We start from the raw sequence: 17822 nt of genomic DNA on the forward strand, positions 1-17822 counted from the left end.
AGTTCTGTGAATCAGGCTGAACGATGCGCACGCACAACGTTGCTGACAACGGCGCACCACGCTACGTGACTTTATGCAAAAGGAAGACAGATGTAAAGGAGGAAAACAGGGGAGGGAGGGAGGGGGGCGGAGGGGAATACGAGCATTGCCCTTTGCCCCAAAAAAAAAGACAAGAGCTGAAACCCTTTATTGCGCACACGCAGCACCCCGCTGATTTACTGTCTGAAGAGATTTCTGCGGTGACAACACGCCCACCTTCATGTCTCGCCCCGCCTACAGCCCCTCCCCCCCCCCTCTCCCGTCCTCTCCCCGTGCCCCCTCACCAGGACGCTATATCGCCTGTGGATCAAGTCCACTTTTCACCAACTCCTCCAAATCCGCAACGCCGGCATCAACATCAATCCTCTCGTCTGTCTTTTTCCCCTTAACGTCGCGCCGCTGCGCCCTCTGGAGGGCGTCCATGTCCTGGAGCCGCCGAATAGTGAACGTCTCTGGCAATGGTGCACCACCACCCACAGCACCCCCACCAACTCGGCACTTGGTGATCTGCAGCCACTGTGGCAGCACTCGCCCAAGTTGAGCAAGCCCGATGCCTTCAATGACGTGACGCACTGGCGGGTCTAGCTGCTGTAGCAGCTCTGTGGATAGGTATTGCGCGTCCCTGTCAGGCATCTTGACGTAAAGCGCGGCGGCCAGGTCCAGCGGCTGCCGCTCTGAGGCGCGACGAATCAGCACTTTGGTGGGGTCCTCCTCTTCCATGAAGTCGACAGAGAAGTAGTGAGGGTGGGTGGCAAGCCACGGCGCGATCTTGGTGGGAAGGCCGGAGGCACGCATCTCAACAGGAAGAAGCTGCATCGCGTCACGCAGGTTGAGCGTCTGGTGTGGGGGAAACCTATCATACCAGGCATTCAGAACCTGCTCTCGGGTGTACACGACAGATGTCGCTGGTGGACTAGACGCATTTGACAACCCCGACAGAGACGCGGTCGACGGTGACGCCGATGGTGCCGCCTTTTCCGACAACAACACTGTGGAGGGAACTGCATCTCTGGAGTCCCTCGCGGTAACCCCCTCGCCACCCGCACCCGCGGTGGCCGTGATGGTGGTGGTGGTGGTGGCGGTGGAAGTTGGCAGCGGTGGCGGTGACACACAAATCCACATGGACACCTGCAACATATCCGTCGACACCGCAAGTGACCGGCCGTGAGCACGCAGAAACCCAGCAAAACTGCGAAACCGACGCTTGATCTCCTGCCTCTGTGCGCGTGTCAGCTGCTCATACATCGGGGTGATGCTCACCCAGTGGGGGATCTCGCTGTCACAGACCTGCTTCTTGATTAAGGCTGCCACCTCTGCAAGTGGGGAGGTGTCTAGCGTAAACTCGTCAAGCGCGAGCGGGGCTAGATGGAGTGGCCGGCGCCGGATACGCCCGTCAACAACCTGGAATTCCTCGGGCATCTTTGCGGCAATGGAAAAAAGGCCTCCTTGACAGTTGAAGTAAGGGTGAAACAGGATGTCCTCAGGAATGCTCTCCTCCAACGCATCAATGGCAGTGAATTCCACTGGCACGAGATTGCGCAGGCGGTCGACCACTGGCACTCGCTCCTCCAGCCGCACGCGCATTGCCGGTGGTGGGGCGGGTGGCGTGATGAGCACTCGCTGCATGCTGCTGGACTCGATATTCTCGGCACAGACTAGGAACTCTGGCTTCACAACGTAGCTCGTTACCTGGCCGACGTCTGACATCATGTACTTGTCATCCGCTACGCCGCGCTGCGGGTGAATCAGGTCAGGGTGAAGTCGTACATTGATGCGACCGGCATCGACAAGAAGCACATCAAATACAAACGGATATTTTTTAAAGAAAGTGATGAGGCGGCCGCGACCCGTGACCTCCTCGCGTATGTCATCAGGCAGTAATGAGGCGACACAGTGGAAAGACACATAATATGTCGGTACGTAAAGCACGAATGTGTTGACGACCTCTTGTGGCGAGAGCAGGTAGATGCTTGTGCGATGACTGGTGCCTCCACCGTGGGCCGGCGTGAGGCGTGCGGAAGTGAGTGGTGGCGGCGGTGGAAGAAAACTGCCGCTACGCCCTGGCTCGAGACCACCCAGAGGTGGCGGAGGAGGGAGACGCGCCCTCCCCACACCTCCGGCATGGCGCTTCGCAACGACGACTGCGCTGCCCAAGCAACTCGCTTTACTGCAACGAAAGCCTGTTGTAGAGATTCCCCAACAATAAGTCCGTGTGCCAGTGAAGTGCGTTGCGCACCGCAGTGAGCCCAAGTGCATCGTTTCACTATCGAGGGAGTCGCCACCCGTGAAAGAGAGAGGGAGAGAGAGAGGGGGGGGGGGGCTGCAACAGGCGAGGTGCACAACAGGGCACGGAAACGAAAGATCCAGCGACGAGATGAGAAGAGAGACGAATCGATGGCAGTGTGCTGTATGCCTACAACTGCCGCTGCACACGCTAACTGCGTTGGGGGGCAAGCGCTTCTTTGGAGAGTGTGAGACAAAGAAAGAATTTCGAGGAAGGGGAGGAGACGATGAGGAGGGTGGAAGAGGAAGAGGAGGCTCTCTGGCGAGCACATGACATGATCGCGCAAACCACATATCGGAGTGGCGGGAGAAAAGCATGCGAACACTGCAGTTACGCTGACTCATGGTTCACACTCAACGATCCTTCGGGAGCGCGTCCAAGGCAGCTTCTCTCTTATCATTGCCGTGTGTGATCAATGCGTTGCACCACCTCTCGTCTTCCTTTATGGCAGCTGCACAGGCCGCTACCTTTTGCCACAGAAACGGCGAGGGCCTTCACTGCACGCACCACCACACCCGTCACGTGGGGATTGGGGGGAGGAGGGGGAAGGAGAGCCGACGCAGTGCTTTTGTGACTGACATGAGGCCCACTCATATCGTTTCATCTAACAAGCGCGTACACATGCGATAGGGCGCCTCTCTTTTCCTTTGCTGGTGTGCTTATAACACGGTGGTGTTACTTAACCGAACTCAATAAAAAGGGAGGGCAGACAAAAAAAAGGAGGAAATCGAGCGGACACACGAGGGGATGTGTGTGGTGGGTGTGTGTTCGGTGTGTGTGTAGGTGTATAGTGAGTGTTTTTCTTCTTTTGGAGGGGGAGGAAAGGTATGAATGGTCGTGCTCTCGAATACTTTAGGAGGCGGATGCCGCACCTTGCTTCATACGCAAGCCCGCCACAATCTCTCTGCGGGTCTCGGGGGTGATCATGTAGTGAAAATGTACGTTGCACACGTTGGATAGCATTCCCAGCTGCGCCTCAGTCAGGTCCGCCTTGTAGTGTTGAATGAAGGAAAGCAAAGTCTGATGCCACAGGACCGGCAGTGCCTCCTCCTTGGTGTGTGTTTCCAGGAAACGGTAAAAGTACTTCACCAGCTCGTCAATGGCCTGGTACGGCAAGGCCATCTTCTTGTCGATGAGTACGCGCAGAAAAACAGAGCAGCGGCCACTGAAGGGCTGTTGCGCAATCTTGTAGATGGTGACGGCGGTAGGCACTGGGGGTAAGTGACAGCGCTGCAGCACGCTCGCCACAACCAGAGCCTCACGAAGCGTGCACTCCTCATCCATTGCCAGTGGCAGCAAAAAGCCCTTGAAGAAGGCGACAGGCTTGAACAGCGCCTTGCGCACCGCCATGTAAAGAGCAGGATGCAATTTCTTCTCCTCGAGAAGCCGCTCATGCACAATGGGCAGCAACACCGCGGCGTAATAGCGCTGTAGCATACTCTCGTTCAGGTTGGCGGCAAAGATGCGGGTGGCCTGGTACGTGGCGTGCGGGGACCACTGATCTGGACGTGTTAGCATCAGAAGCTGCTCCCAGTTTCTCACGTTTGGCAGAATCTTGAACGCCTTTGGGATCTTGCCAGAGGTGTAGCGCTTCAGGACCGTGCCGATGGCTGTGTACACGCGCGCCACACGCTTGTCAATCTTGTCCTCACCGTCCCCAGTGGCCACACCGGCGTTGCCGCTCGGGCTAGGGGCAGCGCCACTGCGGACACCGTTTTCCTTTTCCTTAATCTTCTCCATTATCATGTCCGCCAAGTTGCGGCTCTGCACGCGCGAGGCGGGCTGGAAAGCATTCAGGAGCCGCGCCTCCTCCTCATTGATGCCGTACATCTCCGGCGACACGTCTGGCACCTCCATCGGCATCTCCGACGTGACAGACTCATTGTCGTCGTATTCCAATACCACATCCTCGTCGTCGGGACCCACACCCATTTCGTAGTGGTGCTCACGAACGTCAGTCATCATCTCCTCGTTGTCCATGAGGTCCTGCAGGCCATTGTCTCGGCAGTCCTCTCCCTGCTGCGCAGTGGCGTACTCCTCAGCGGTCATCTCACCCTGAACAATCTCCAACTGCTGCTTAGCTGTACGCAAGATCCGCTTCGTTGTGTGGTTGGGAATGAGGTAACCGGCCTCATCGACCGCATTCTCATCGGCGTTGCGGCGTGACGAGTTCTTGGCGCTGGCAAAGCGCTCAGCGTGGATGTCGTCGCCCAGCGGGTTGGAGCGATGGGACTCCCTTCTTGCCTTCTCCTTTCCGGGCATCCTCAAACTGTATATATATGTGTGTGTGTGTATGTGTGTGATACAGAAGAGGGTAGGTGGAAATATACGCAGGTTTGCACTCCAGACGGAGGAGTTCACGCAGCAGCAAGCTGAAAAGGTGGAAAAAACAGCAAAAGCGAAAAGGGGCAGGACAAGACAGGAAAAGCGATACACAAGGTCAGATGTGTGTAGGTGCAATGGGAAAAACATGGGTGGGGAAAGAAAAAGTGAAGGAATAGACGTGGAAGATGGAGGAGGAGGAGGAGGGGGGGCGGTTGTTCAGGAAGGAAAGCCCTATCTAATCGATGCATTGACCAGTAAAGAGTAAGGGAGGGGGACGATAGAAGAGCAGGAGAGGGGGGGATCAAAGATCTGCGAGCAGGACCGCAGCACTGCACAACTCACATGCTAGCAGCCAAGCACGCCTTCGACAACAGTAGTGGTAGCGGTGGCAATCACACAGGGTCGGAAGGGAAATAGTAAGCAGTGAAAGACGAGAAGGAGGGAGGAGGAGGAGGAGGAGGAGGGGGGGGCCCTCACCCTACCAGTACAATATCTCATCCGCTTACTTGGACTTTACAAGAATACCAAGAAATAGGTAAGGAGCGGCGAGGAGGGGGGATCCACGCAAAGGGACATTGTGAGAGAGAGGCGGCGGAGTGGCCGTATTACAACAACAACGTCTACACACACAGACACACAGACACAGAGAGAGAGAGACACAGACGCAGAGAGAGGGGGGAAAGAGAAAATAGGCAGCGAGGAGACAGAGTGGGAAAGACCACTGACAAGAAAATACAACCACAAGGGGAGGGAGGGGGGGGGCGTTGCATGCGAGCCTCGTGCTTTTAGGTCGTGTTTTTTTTTTGGGGGGGATAGCGCATGGCGATGGCTGCACTCAAGATCCGCCACCGAGCACCTAATGAGCCCACCCACCCCCCACCCGATTCCCACAAAGCACGTCCTCCTCCTTGTTGCGTCAATCGAACTTCCTCATTGACTTCCCCTTTGCTGAGAACGGCAGCGTGAGCAGCGGGGGAACGCGAAAAAAAACCAGAGGAACGACACCGCCAGAGTTGAATACAGACACCTGGGGGGAGACTCCAGGAGGCACATAAACAGATGCATGTGAATTATGGGGAGGGGGGGGAGGAAGGTGTTCAAGTCGCAAACACAGCGACTAGAAAACAACAGCAACAACGGCAACGAGAAGCAACACAGAGACGTTGCCGTCAATTAACAGGCGGGGGGGATGGTGGAGGAGGGATCTGCTTGATACGCTGCGTCGCCCTCCTCCACACAATGATGTCTTCGGTGCGCTTCGTCAAGTCTGCCTGAATACGCTGAAGACGTTTTTCCTTGACGGTCAAACGACGATCGCGTTCTTCCAGAATCGATAGCCACGAGGAGACCTGCTTGCTCAGCTGCTCCACCTCGCTTATCCGCTCCTGGGCCGCCTTCTGTTGCTGGTCGTGCTGCTGCAAGCGGGCATTGTAGTCTTCCTCCCTCTTCTTCAACTGTTCTGAACGCTTCGCAAGCCGCTGTTCCGTCGCGGCGACCTCGCGCTCGACGACAAGCCGGGCCTCACGCTGCTTTGTTATATCCAACTCTCGCTGCTTCAGCACGCGCCGCTTACCCTCGAGGAGTGACTCACGGTCAGCGACAGGTTTCAAGGACCTCATCGCTATGTCGAATTTCTCGCGCATCGACTCCAGCGTCTTCCTGATGGAGACATTCTCGTGTTGCCGCAAGTCTTCTAGCGAGACCCCGGCCGGCGGCGCCGCCCGCATCTCTGAGTCACGCTTCACCACAATGTCGCGTCTCTCGCCCAGTCCATGAGCGTCCTCTTGGCGGGGAAGCGAATGTGGAAAGCGCTCCGGTCCCGCACGCTCGGATATGTACTGGACACCCTCTTGGAGAATCAGCAGGCGTCGATAAGCGACCTCGAGCTGATCAAAGCACAGGGCAGAGGAGGGGAGCGCGTTTCCCGAGCCCGCCGCGTCCAAGGCGGTTCGAATTGCGCTTGTCGCGGCTGCGATTGACTCGAGTGCTACATTCGACAAATCAGCGTTTTGTGCCGCTGCTGGTGCCGTAGTAGCAACCCCGTGCCCGTCCCAAGGCGCCGCAGCAGAGGATGACTCAGAAGCGGAGCGGCTCTCCGAAGTGCCATCCAGCTCTCCCGTCGGATCGGATGTCGACGTGGTCACGCTCAGCTCCTCGTCCGTACTAAATGCGTGGCCGGTATTGAGATGATCGGAATGTTGCTGAGCCTGTGCGGCTCTGCACAGATGGCGCTGGCGGTATAACTCCGCTGCCTGCTGGAGGAAGGGATGGGAGGCGCTTACGGGGCTGGTAGCAGCAGCAGCAGCAGCCGGCGCAACCTGAGGCGCCGCAGAGCCCAGCGGCGGATCACACGCCAGGGAAAACGAGGCGGCTGCTGCAACGGCCTTCTTTAGCGAAGATGATACCGCCGCACGCTGTGATGAATCACTGCAGGCGTGGTGGAGGCGCTGCAGCATTTTCTCCAGCGTCAGCGCCGCCGCCTTAATGGTGTGCTCCTTCCTGTCCTCCTCCAAGTTCGCCTCGTCCTCCGTAAACTCCTCCACCTCCTCCACCTCCTCCACATCGTACTCCACATTCTCGCTCTGGTCACTCTCAGATTCCTCGTAATAGGCAAACACATTGGAGGCTTGACGCGGGGGGCCGGTGTTGGTGGCCGTTGCTGACTCGGCTGCCTCGGCGTCAGACTCGGGGAAGGCAGCGCTATTAGACGTCCGCCCTGGTGCAACCGCGGAAGCGGCCCCCGCGCGAGGCATCAAAGGAGACTGAGAGGCACCTCCAATCGGCGACGCACGAGTCGGGCTAGCAGCAGACCCGACGAACTCCTCAGCCAGGCTACGGGCGAGCTGAGGCGCAGGCGTCGGATTCTGCGTCTTCGCTTGCGGCCGCAGCTGCGGTGCCGGCGAGGCCCAAGACCCCTCAGCCATACCAGATGCTGATGCAGCGGTGGTGGCCCCGCTGTCCTTGCCCCGCTGGGGCCCCAATGTGAATGATGGCACGCCAGGTTTTGTTGCTCGCGATGGCAACGAAGAGGTAAATGAGAATGTGCTAGAGGTGGGATCCGATGTCGAGGTGAGACTCGATGAGCTGATCGCGGGGGCAGTTCGGGATGGCTTCGTCGCCGATGCCTTCCCAGCACTGTCAGGCTGCTGGCCAGCAGTGCTGGCAAACCCTACGCCGCCTGCAGAGGTGCTTGTCGGGTCTGCGTGGCGGTCAGTTATATTGTACAGCTCTAGACGCTCATGGAGTTGCTGTATGCGTCGCTGCTGCCTGGCGCGCTGACTGGCATCGGACATCGTAGTGGCCTTGTGTCAGTGGGAGCGAAGTGAGTACTGTCCAGCGGAGGCAAGCGGAGATGGAGGGGGGGAGGGGGAGGGGGGAGGGAGGGGGAGGGACGCAACGAGTGCAAAGAGCGTTGAAGGCTGACGCTGTAAAACCTCCTCTATGCGTGTGTCTGTCTGTCTTCGTAAAGCAGGATGTGGGCACAGATCTCAGCGCACTCAAGAACGAAGTCTATAATTCAAGGGCCACAAATATATAAAACGAAAGAGGAGCACCGAGACGTTTGGGCTGAAGTCGAGAAGTGTACGACAGGGGAAGAGGGGGAGCCCTCAAGAAGGAGTGCAGAAATGAGACGCAGGCAAATTGTTTCGCCGTTTTCAAGGGGCCGGATGGTACTCAATGTGATACACGGCGCTGCCCCCCCCTCCCTCCCTCCCTCCCGCAGCCAGACGAAATGCCCCTCACAAGATGTTCTAAAAATGTACACACCTTGGAAAAATCGAGAGAGGCATACAGAGAAAACTGTATATGTATATAAATATATATATGTATATATGTATGTGTGTGTGTGTGTGTGTGCGCAGATGTACTCCAAGTGACGCCCGTCACCCAGACATGAGCTGCCCGCTGTATCTCCACTCCACCACCCCTCTCCCCGTGTGGCCCTGGCAGTTGCGCGAGAATGAGCAATGGGAGGGCGGGAGCGATCTACTTCTGTCTCTAGTGTGGTGACAAATATGAAACTAGAGGACTCCCCTGCCAGCCACGGATGTATTGGTGGGAATAATCCGCCTCTCCCTGCCCCAAGCGGCGGCGGCGGAATGTGGAAGAAAGGGTAACGTCGGCGTTGTATGAATACCTCCAGTGCAACCACCCCTCGGCCTCCCTTTGGTGGGGTCACTACGCGTGTGGGTGTGCTATACCTCGGCCAAGAAGAGCGACTGAGGAAAGGAAAGAGAGGGGGGAGGGAGGGAGGGAGGGAGGGAGAAAAAGAGAAAGGACGTGGTATTAGCAGCACTCTCACAGGATCACCGATCGGCACAAAGCACACGAGGCGCGACTCTCCTCGTGAAGAAAGAGAAGGGAGGTAAGAGGAAGTGAAACACGATCATGAAAGCACGAAGGATAATGTTTGCGTTTGTTGAGGGACACGCGAACATGAGTTCGATCGAGGATTGAAGAATAAAGTAAAACGCGCGTGCGCCCATAGAGAGAGAGCCGGAGAAAGGGGAGGAAAGAGGGAAATTTGAGGGGAGAGAAACAACAAACAAGGTCGATGGCAATGTGGTTGAGTGGCAATAATGTGGCATGCGCAATACAGGGTGCTCCCTCCCTCCTCCCCCCCCCCCTTTGACGCATGTAGGGCCCATCGCAGTCGCTGGTCGTGCGGCAATGTGGGATCCAGGGGTGCGACACGAAAAGTAGCTATGACTATTGGACACAAACTGGCAGCAAAGGGGGAGGGGGTCATGGAGAGAGAGAGAGAGAGCACACGCCTCAACACAAGCCACTCAGGAAGCAGCCAGCTATGATCAAATCGGATTTAAGGGGGGATGCCAGGTTTCCGCGGTGGAACTACACAATCGCAAGTGCCCTACCCCACAGAGAGTTTATTTTGCTGCCGAAGATTGTTCTGTATAGCCTGTACGAGGAACCAGACGGCCTGTAGGGGGAAAAAGAGAGCGATGCAATGCGGCGTAGCTCATCCCAGTGTGCCTCATCTAGCCCTCACCCACTTCACTCACCCACACAGTTTCTCTTGGCTCTGCTCTATACTGCCCAGAGTGGCGCAAAGAAGATTGATGTGTGAGGAGGAGACACACACACACGGAGGGCATGATCAAGGCAGCAAAGGAGGCGGGGAGAGAGAGGGGAGAGAAAGGCCGAGATTGCACTAGCGGTGGCGATAAAAACTCGAACTCCGATTGCGCACTTGCGGACGCACCGCCTTACATCCCCATCTGAGACATAAGCAGTCCGTCTGGGAGGACTGCAAGCGCCTGTAGCGCAGCGTGCGTGCACGTCTATTTCTACTTGTTCTGTGGAGCCGCAGAGAAGGGGGAGAACGCGAACGATGACGAAGGAAGCTGGAAAGAGGTGATCGAGGGAGCGGCGGACATATGCGCTCACATTGCGCACACAGCACGCCCTCCCCGGAGGAAGAACAAATCGCCCTTGACGCCAATGCGAAGCACGTGACATATTCCAGTACGGCGGACAAACAAAGAGAACGAAGCCACGAAAGATGATGATGTGAAACGAATGCACGTGTCAAGACGTCAGCAGCCTCGCAACGCCTGGAACTCAATAAAGATCAAAAAGTAATTCTGTGTCTAACTGTAAAGGCCACTCTCTCTCTCTCTGCGGCGACAAACAAACTTCATCCCCAGCGTCGGAGATGAGGAGGGGGAGGGAGGGAGGGAGAGGAGGGAGAGTGAGTCCTGCGGTGGCGAGCGGCTCGGTAGCACCAAACGCAGGTATGCGTGAAATGAGTTCCCCCCTCACACCCAAATCTCTCTTTATGGGGGGAGGGGGGGGGGGCTACTCTCTCTCTTATTCTACGCCTCCCCCTCTCCCCCCCTTTCCCACTGCTGGTGTCATTGTGGTGCCAACTCCTGTTTAATGAGGGAACGGATCTGTGCAAGCAGATACCGCTTCAACCAATGTCCCTCGGCTGGCAGTGCTATACCCTCCTCTCTAAGATAGTCCTCCATGTCAGCCCTCGAGATACGCGAAAGAGAGCGACGGATGGTGTGGTGCGTGACATACTCCTTGACTTCGTCATGATCCATCGGCGGGCGACTGGAGGAGGTAGAGCTGCGACTAGCGCTGCGGCTACCACCACCAATGCCACCACGCTGGGGGGACCAGCTAGTGCGCGTGAGAGACGGGGATCTGGTGAGCTGCTTGGGCGAGGGCGGTGGAGAGGCGCTGCTGTGAGACGACGAAAGAGATCCAGCGGTGCGTGAAGAATCGCTGGTCCCGCTACAGCTACGGCTGCCGGTCTTCACGGCAGACGGAGGTGGTGCCGGCGGCAGTACGACAGAGTCGTTGAGAGGTGTTTGACTGCTGCCGTTCGACTCGACGTGCGTCTTCTTGGACGGCGGCAGCCAATCCTGTTCCTCCTCATCCTCGCTGGTCTCCTCCTCGTCTCCTTCGTCTCCGTCTTCGTCGCTGTCACTCCATAACGCAACTACTTTGGTCGGGGTGACCGTCTCCAGCTTATCGGGACTGGCGAACCGCACCGACTTCCGCGGGCTCACGCGAGCTGCGCTAGCGCACAGCGCCTCACCCACAGCGGACGGTGTTGGTGAGGTTGCAGGAGCCTCCCCTGCCTCGCCGGACGCACGCTGCCAGGATCGCCGAAGGCGATCCAAAAGTGAAAGGGAAGAGGAGTGGCTGATGAGGTCACTCCGACCTTCGTCCGTGTCTGGCTGCGTGGGTAGTGGGCTGCGTACAAGACCCACCAGGGTTGGCGGAGATGCCGGCGGCGGTCGGAGAGGAGGAGAGGTGGTCACGTAAGTCGACGGCGCTGCACTTGTCGGCGCCAGTGGTGTACTCGGGGGTGCGTTCGGCATTGCCGGGGACGACCAGGGAGAGACGAGGCAATGCTGTTGCTTTGCTGGTGTTTGTTGTGGCGCAGATTCTCGTTGTGGGGGCGGTGTTCCGTGGCGCGCAGGGGATTGCGACTGACGCTCCTCGAGCGCCTTCGTCACCTTCAGCTCTTGTTCTCGTGTGCGCTCCAGCACCTCGTGTGCGCGCTGGATCACACTATCACACTTGTCAGCGAACTCACGCAGGGACGGCGAGCACGGCACCGTGCTCGCAGTGGGGCGTCGAGTTAGCGAGGACGTACGAAGGCGGCTGCGAAGTCCAGTGTCGACACGACTTTGCACATGAGAGTAGTCGGAAGGGGCGACTTTGTGGAGAATGGACTCAGTCCCGAGGGCTGGTGCGATATCCGCGGCAGCGGAAGGCCCTCCACGGCGGTGTTGCTCCTCTTGCACCCCGCTGACCGCACGTCGCAGGCTCGATGCGGTAGGACGCAGAAAGGACATGGGTGGTGAAGGGAACCGCCTGCAGGCGGGTTGATGTGGTTTTTTTCTTTCCTTATCTGTGTATCTTTAAGATGATTCGTCTATAGTGTCTGTATCAATATGGGAAAGGGAAAAAAGAAATAGACGAAAAAAGGGGGGAGGGAGAGGGGGGCTCAGACCGTTTTCTGGGGGTCTTTGCGCCTATGTGGATATAAAAATGCTTGAAAATATATCCCGACTAACGGCAACGGCGCACCCATGCACATCCACTGATCACTTGAATGAACGCACTGTAATAGATACCCCCCTTTCCCCTCTGCCGCTCTCATGTACTCGGGCTAGAGAGGTAAAGAGAAAGGGTGTATAAGAGGCTGCTCGGACAATAACGAATTGTTGTGGTGTGTGTGTGTGTGTGTGTGTGTGTGTATGTGTGTACAGAAGATGGATTTATTTTCAGTGGATAAGTAAAGGAACCAAGATGTGCATATGGGGACACCTCGATGAGGCCTCTCTACTGTCTGTATACGGCAAAGATGGCGACAACCTCAGTCGGTATGCCACGACGTTGGAGTGCGGAAAGACGAAAAAAAGACCAGCGGCAGAGATGTGACATGCGTCGGGGAGTGATGCATGAAGAGGCAACTCAAATTCCTTCGATCAGTCCCACCGCCCCACCCTTCCCTCCATCATTCTTCTCACCAATGAGGGTGGAGAGAGTCGGAGGGGCTGAAAGAGACGCGTGCTGAGAGCCTCTCCGGTGTCCGCCATCTTCCCCTTCCGCCCGAATATGCGCACGAGTATCCGTGTCATACCCGTTGTGCGGGAGGCTCTGGGGTACACCTCCCCCTTTGTCCCAGCACCTGCCCCACTACCCCTTGGTCGGCTATAGGTTGGGGGGGAGGGGGTTGAGCAACAGACTCTTGTCATGCTAGGGGAAGAAGAGAGGCTTCACCGTGTCTGCCGTTCGCACCGGTCCTACCCCTGAGGTGAATATGGGAGCGGGGTGTGGGAAGCGGGTTACGATAGCGAAGAAACGAGGGAAGGAGACACCCACTCCGCTCCGCCTACCCCATCCTCGCTTCTTCTCCGGGAGCGCGCGAGCGCTTATGCATCACCACCCGCGTCCGCACGCACACACGCAATCATTACCACCACCACTTGCACTCCACGTATGTCCTTACCTTCTCTCATGTATATGTACATGCACAACCGTGATGGAGTGCCCGCGTCCATGTGCCCAGCTTCACTACCGCTGGCACCTCAAATCCCTAGAGCCAGTCTCCTCCCCGCCCACAAACCTCTCGGGGTCGCTCCGCGCAAGTGGATTGGCATCTGGAGAAGAGGAGCAGAGCGCTCCGACACCACCAAAAGAGGTCGGAAAGAGACGTGTGGGGCCCGGCCAGCCCAAGTGAAGGGAGATGGGAGTGGCGACACACACGCACGCGCACAGCAACGTGAAAAAAAAAGCAGATGTACAAAGCACAGAAGTGTCGTGTGCTTATACAACCGGGCACGATGGCACATACGCATATCAAAATATCTCTACATCGAGAAAGAAAGAGGGCACAGAAAGAAAAATGAAGCGGGGGGCGCAAAAGTGTGAACATCGACTGGCCCCATTCGGTTTCAGTGCTACCCCTCCCCCCCCCTTCCCCTCCCCCCCCAACAAAAAAAAGACGGAGGGGGGAACGAGAGGAAGGAGAGGAAGAAGAAGATGGGATTTTGCCAGCCTAACGGCGAGTTCCTTTGGCTGACTGCTGGCGGCCTTTTCGGTTTACAGGCACCTCAGGGCAGCGGCGCAATGCATCTAGCTCTGCATCCGCGGGGGTCAATGGTGGCGGCGCGCCACGCCCAACAGAAAACCGAGCGCTGACTGAAAGAGACGCGTTATTGAGCTCCGCGAGTCGTGCGCGCATAGCCAACACACGCACAGCTCGCTGGGCCACACGTAGTTGCTGAGCCTTTAGGCGGGCGTGGAGACTTTGCAACTGTGGGGCGTTGGGAAGCAGGCTCAGCAGACTGGCGTGGCGGGAGCGGGAGACATTCCTGCTCGGTGGCGAGGATAGGAGCGACGACGACGACGGAGGAATGACCACCGCAACAGAGGCAAGCCGCTTCGTTGACTGCAGTGTGGCCGTGCCGAAGGCAGCAGTGTCTTTGCCTAATGTGGCGGAGGGAGCAGACAGGAATGTTTCAGAGCTCTCCATGCCCCTGCGGCTGGCCTCCTGGTGCTGCTGGTGAATGTGCGAGTAAGCTGCAAGAGCTTCATTAAGACGACCCTGACGTTGCCGCACTTCGCGCTCTGCGCTCTTCAGTGTGTACGGATCTTTTTCGACTGCGGCATCGTGCACATACAGTACGCGACAGCTTGGAAGCGGGGTGGAAGAACATGGCACCACCGTACACGTTGCCGGATTGGTGCCAGCCGTGGAGAACATCTCGCTGGGATCCAAAGCTATCACCCCCAGTTCATGTTGCAGGTGCACCTCTGCCTCTTCTGCGGTATCCTCACCTCCGCGCTCACGTGCCGTCGCCGACAGAGACCTCTCTTCCGATGAGTGGGGAGCAGGAGAGAGCAGCTGCGATGAAAAATCCTCAGATGCCTTTGGCGCAACAGGGCCGTTTCGACTAGCGGGACTGCCGCGGGACGAACTCGGTGCATCCACTTCCAGCTGTGCGCGCAGAGCAGCATCCCCCCCTGCAAACCGAAACGTGTCGTGCACGATGACGCGCAACAGGAGCGGCTGCTGGAGAGATTGAACAAGAGTGTCAGTGATAGGGAGGCTCAACGAGCACGCATAATCACCAGCACCACCAACACCACCAACACCACCCTGGGCCTCCGCCGCGGCGCGGGCTGGGATATACGGATCGGGTACAGGCGGTGGCAAAGCTCCCCCGCCGGTAGCAGCCGCGGACCCACCGGCCTTGCGCTGTCTAGTTGATACAGTGGAGGGCACGTTCGATGACGTCGCACCCCCTACACCCGTGTGTCGGCCCTCGTGAGGGGCAGCTGAGGGAGCGGGTGGATTTAGATTTAGCTCCACAGCAACCCGCACAACGTCTGCACACCCAGGCGCAGCATCGCTGCTTGAGACACTGGTGCCGCCCCAGCAACCCTCCACCGTGACCCGTGACGACACCTCGTACAACGGCACAACGGCTCGCTTCGAATTAGGGGAGAGGTTGCTGGAAGAACCAGCTTTGCCGCCGTCCCCAGATGTCCTACCTTGATTTCGACTCTTGCGGCCTCCGCCTATATGTGAGGTAAAGGTGCCAGAAGAAGCCAGAGGTGAAAAAACGAGGGAGCCGGCCAGTAAATGCGAAGCAGAGCTAACGGACAGTCTTGCTGTTCGCGTGAGCGTGTCCACCCCGGCTAGCTCGAGCAAGAAGCTAGAGGAAGGCAGCAAGCTATCCACTTCGCATGACTGTGGCACGGGCTGGAGACTGGCCACGCCTTTCACTGTGATCAGGTCCAGTCCGACCGCCACAGTTGTACGCAGCATCTGATCCGAGAGAGGTTTCTGCGAAGCATCCACATCCGATGGAGGGTTCAACATGGGGAGCTGAGGAACTTTAGGAGTTGTGCGGCCGCGTACAGACGACTTGCTGGACGGCGAAGGTTGGGTCGAAGAGCCCCCCACGTTCGATGCACCCTTCCCGCGGGAACCGCTCGGTGTCACCGCAGACGACCGTCCTGAATCACCGGCCTTCGAGTTGGCGAGCGCGGACCGAGCCAAGGGTTTTTCCTGGGCGGCAGCACTGTCGTCAACAGGTGGGCGGCTCAAGGCTCGTTCCTCCCCTGTGACGGCAACCCCGTCGAGCCTGTCGAGGTGCACGCAGTCGCGCACCATGACAGTGCGGTAAAGGTCCAGGAGGGAGATCGGATTTCCCTGGAGTGTCACCTCCGTCAGTGAGCCATGCGCGGCAACATCGTGCACCGCGGTCTCCAAATCACCGAGGTAGTTGAAAGACATGTCGAGAATACACAGAGAGGGCAGCTGCTGTACAAAGTGAAGGTGCCGTAGGCGGTTATAGGCGAGCCCCAGTGTTGTCAACGACGCGTACACGTCAGGTGGTGGAGCTGAGGGCGGCGATAGCGGCGGCAGATGTGCTGCCTCAAGGAAGTGGGCAAGGCGGCAACCGCATGCAGTAAAGACGCGGCAATGAGGTGGCAGCACGTTCAGCTCAGTTAGCGCGATGTTGCCATTGAGCCGAACCACCTCAAGCCGTGTGCACTTGCGGAGATCCTCCAGCGCGTTGCTCAGGCGCTCCTCTGGTGCATTCAGGACCGTGAAGACCGAGAAAATGAAGTCAGCGGGTACGTGCGCTGCCTTTTCGGCGGCCATTGCGCGACGCAAACCTTTCAGCTCCTTGGATAAAAGAAGCCCCCAGTGATCTGACAGTGACTCCATAATATCGATGAGGCGCAGCAGAGCCAAAAAGTAGCCCCGGACAGCCGCCCGCAAAGAGTGCAGTTCAAGCGGGCTGCAGCGCTGTGTCAGAGTCAAGTCTTGCCATAGAGGTAACAACCCGTTCTCGCGGTGTGGTAGATGCGCGCGCGCGTTCTCCGCAGCCAGCGCCCGCTCCACCAGCAAGGAAGAGCTATCGAGGTCATCCAAGGCACCGGCGGCCATGAGAGTGCCGGTCTTCGTTGTGTTGCACTTGAGCTTCGCAGCAGCCACAGCAGGGGTAGCGCTCGAGAAATCCAGCTGATCTTCCAAGGCTAGCTTGCTTGTCGGCGTTGAACCACATGCAGCGGCAGAGCTCACAACTGCCGTATTGCGTGTTGTTTCATCGGCGCCAACGGCGCGTGCACGAGCCGCCTGCTGTGTGCGTAGTGACTGAGCCCAGTCCTTCAGAAAAGGCGATAGAGACGGGTGCAAGCCCTCGTGCGCAAAGATGGCACCCTTGCCGAGCTGACGCCGCAGCGCCGCCCCTTCCTGCTGGATGCGCAGGAAACATGACCACGAGTGCACCCCGGTCGAAGAAAAAAAGATGTCGTCAAGGAAGTCGGTGATACTACGTGTTGCGGAGGATGGTGAAGTAGCATGGCGTACTGCTGACAAACGGGCAGACCCACTGTAGACGTCCTCCAGCTGTTGAGAAGCGAATGTTCCGATGTTGTGGAACTGATCCTGCGTCAAGTCGTACACGGTGGGCACGTGCAGCGCCTCTGAGGGATTGGTGCACATGTCACCCCACTGCACTCTGTGTGTGTGTGTGTGTGTGTGTGTGTGTACCGAAGAAATGTAGAGGAGAGAAGGAAGAGAGAGCGATATACGTGAGAGGTTGTTGTTTTGGCAGAGGCACAGAAAGTGTGGGTAAAGCCTGAGCTCCTGCACTCAACGGAGACTACGTTGATCGTGACGGCATGTGCCTGTCTATGCGTCTGTGAGTGAGCGTGAGCTGTCTTGCGCACAACGGCCCCTTACAAGGTGCGCCACGGACTGCGTGAACGTGTGTGTGTGGAAGGGAAGGGAAGGGAGGGGTCTTCTTGTGCATAATGCTTATCTCCGAGCCTGTATCCTCTCCATGCCCTCGCATGCAGCAATGTCACTGAACTCGAGTGCTTCTGAGCAGGGCTTCTCTCTCTGTCTAAGAAGTGGGGGGGAAAGAAGAGCTTAGCCACATGTGGCCTCCGTGCCCCCCCCCCCGCCAGACACACACACAAAAGCGCGCGCGCCACCGATTCGCCGTTGGCGTCTGGTTATGTCGGTACCGCAATAGATTCCAGCTTAGTCGCCACATACATACACACACCAAAACACACACACACACATACATATATATATACATATACACTTATATATATATATATGTATAGACTCATACAGGAGCGACAGGGCGGCGAGGAC

The 17822-nt window shown here is 57.6% G+C and overlaps 5 protein-coding genes across 5 annotated transcripts; all 5 read right to left on the reverse strand.

Annotated features, from left to right (window-relative positions):
- Positions 1-330: 330 nt before the first annotated feature.
- On the reverse strand, positions 331-2295 carry JKF63_02844 (uncharacterized protein; the record flags this gene model as incomplete). Its single annotated transcript, XM_067898868.1, has 1 exon — positions 331-2295. The coding sequence occupies one exon, from the start codon at positions 2293-2295 to the stop codon at positions 331-333; it is 1965 nt and encodes a 654-aa protein (XP_067755312.1).
- Positions 2296-3175: 880 nt separating this feature from the next.
- Positions 3176-4585, reverse strand: JKF63_02845 (uncharacterized protein; the record flags this gene model as incomplete). The annotated part of the gene is made up of 1 exon (XM_067898869.1): positions 3176-4585. One exon carries the CDS (start codon positions 4583-4585, stop codon positions 3176-3178), a length of 1410 nt encoding a protein of 469 aa, XP_067755313.1.
- Positions 4586-5817: 1232 nt separating this feature from the next.
- Positions 5818-7941, reverse strand: JKF63_02846 (uncharacterized protein; the record flags this gene model as incomplete). The annotated part of the gene is made up of 1 exon (XM_067898870.1): positions 5818-7941. The coding sequence occupies one exon, from the start codon at positions 7939-7941 to the stop codon at positions 5818-5820; it is 2124 nt and encodes a 707-aa protein (XP_067755314.1).
- A 2583-nt stretch (positions 7942-10524) lies between these two features.
- Positions 10525-11985, reverse strand: JKF63_02847 (uncharacterized protein; the record flags this gene model as incomplete). The annotated part of the gene is made up of 1 exon (XM_067898871.1): positions 10525-11985. The coding sequence occupies one exon, from the start codon at positions 11983-11985 to the stop codon at positions 10525-10527; it is 1461 nt and encodes a 486-aa protein (XP_067755315.1).
- Positions 11986-13694: 1709 nt separating this feature from the next.
- On the reverse strand, positions 13695-17159 carry JKF63_02848 (uncharacterized protein; the record flags this gene model as incomplete). Its single annotated transcript, XM_067898872.1, has 1 exon — positions 13695-17159. One exon carries the CDS (start codon positions 17157-17159, stop codon positions 13695-13697), a length of 3465 nt encoding a protein of 1154 aa, XP_067755316.1.
- Between the last annotated feature and the right edge of the window lie 663 nt (positions 17160-17822).

This window comes from Porcisia hertigi, chromosome 30 (assembly GCF_017918235.1).
Source record: "Porcisia hertigi strain C119 chromosome 30, whole genome shotgun sequence".
Classification (NCBI taxonomy): domain Eukaryota; phylum Euglenozoa; class Kinetoplastea; order Trypanosomatida; family Trypanosomatidae; genus Porcisia; species Porcisia hertigi.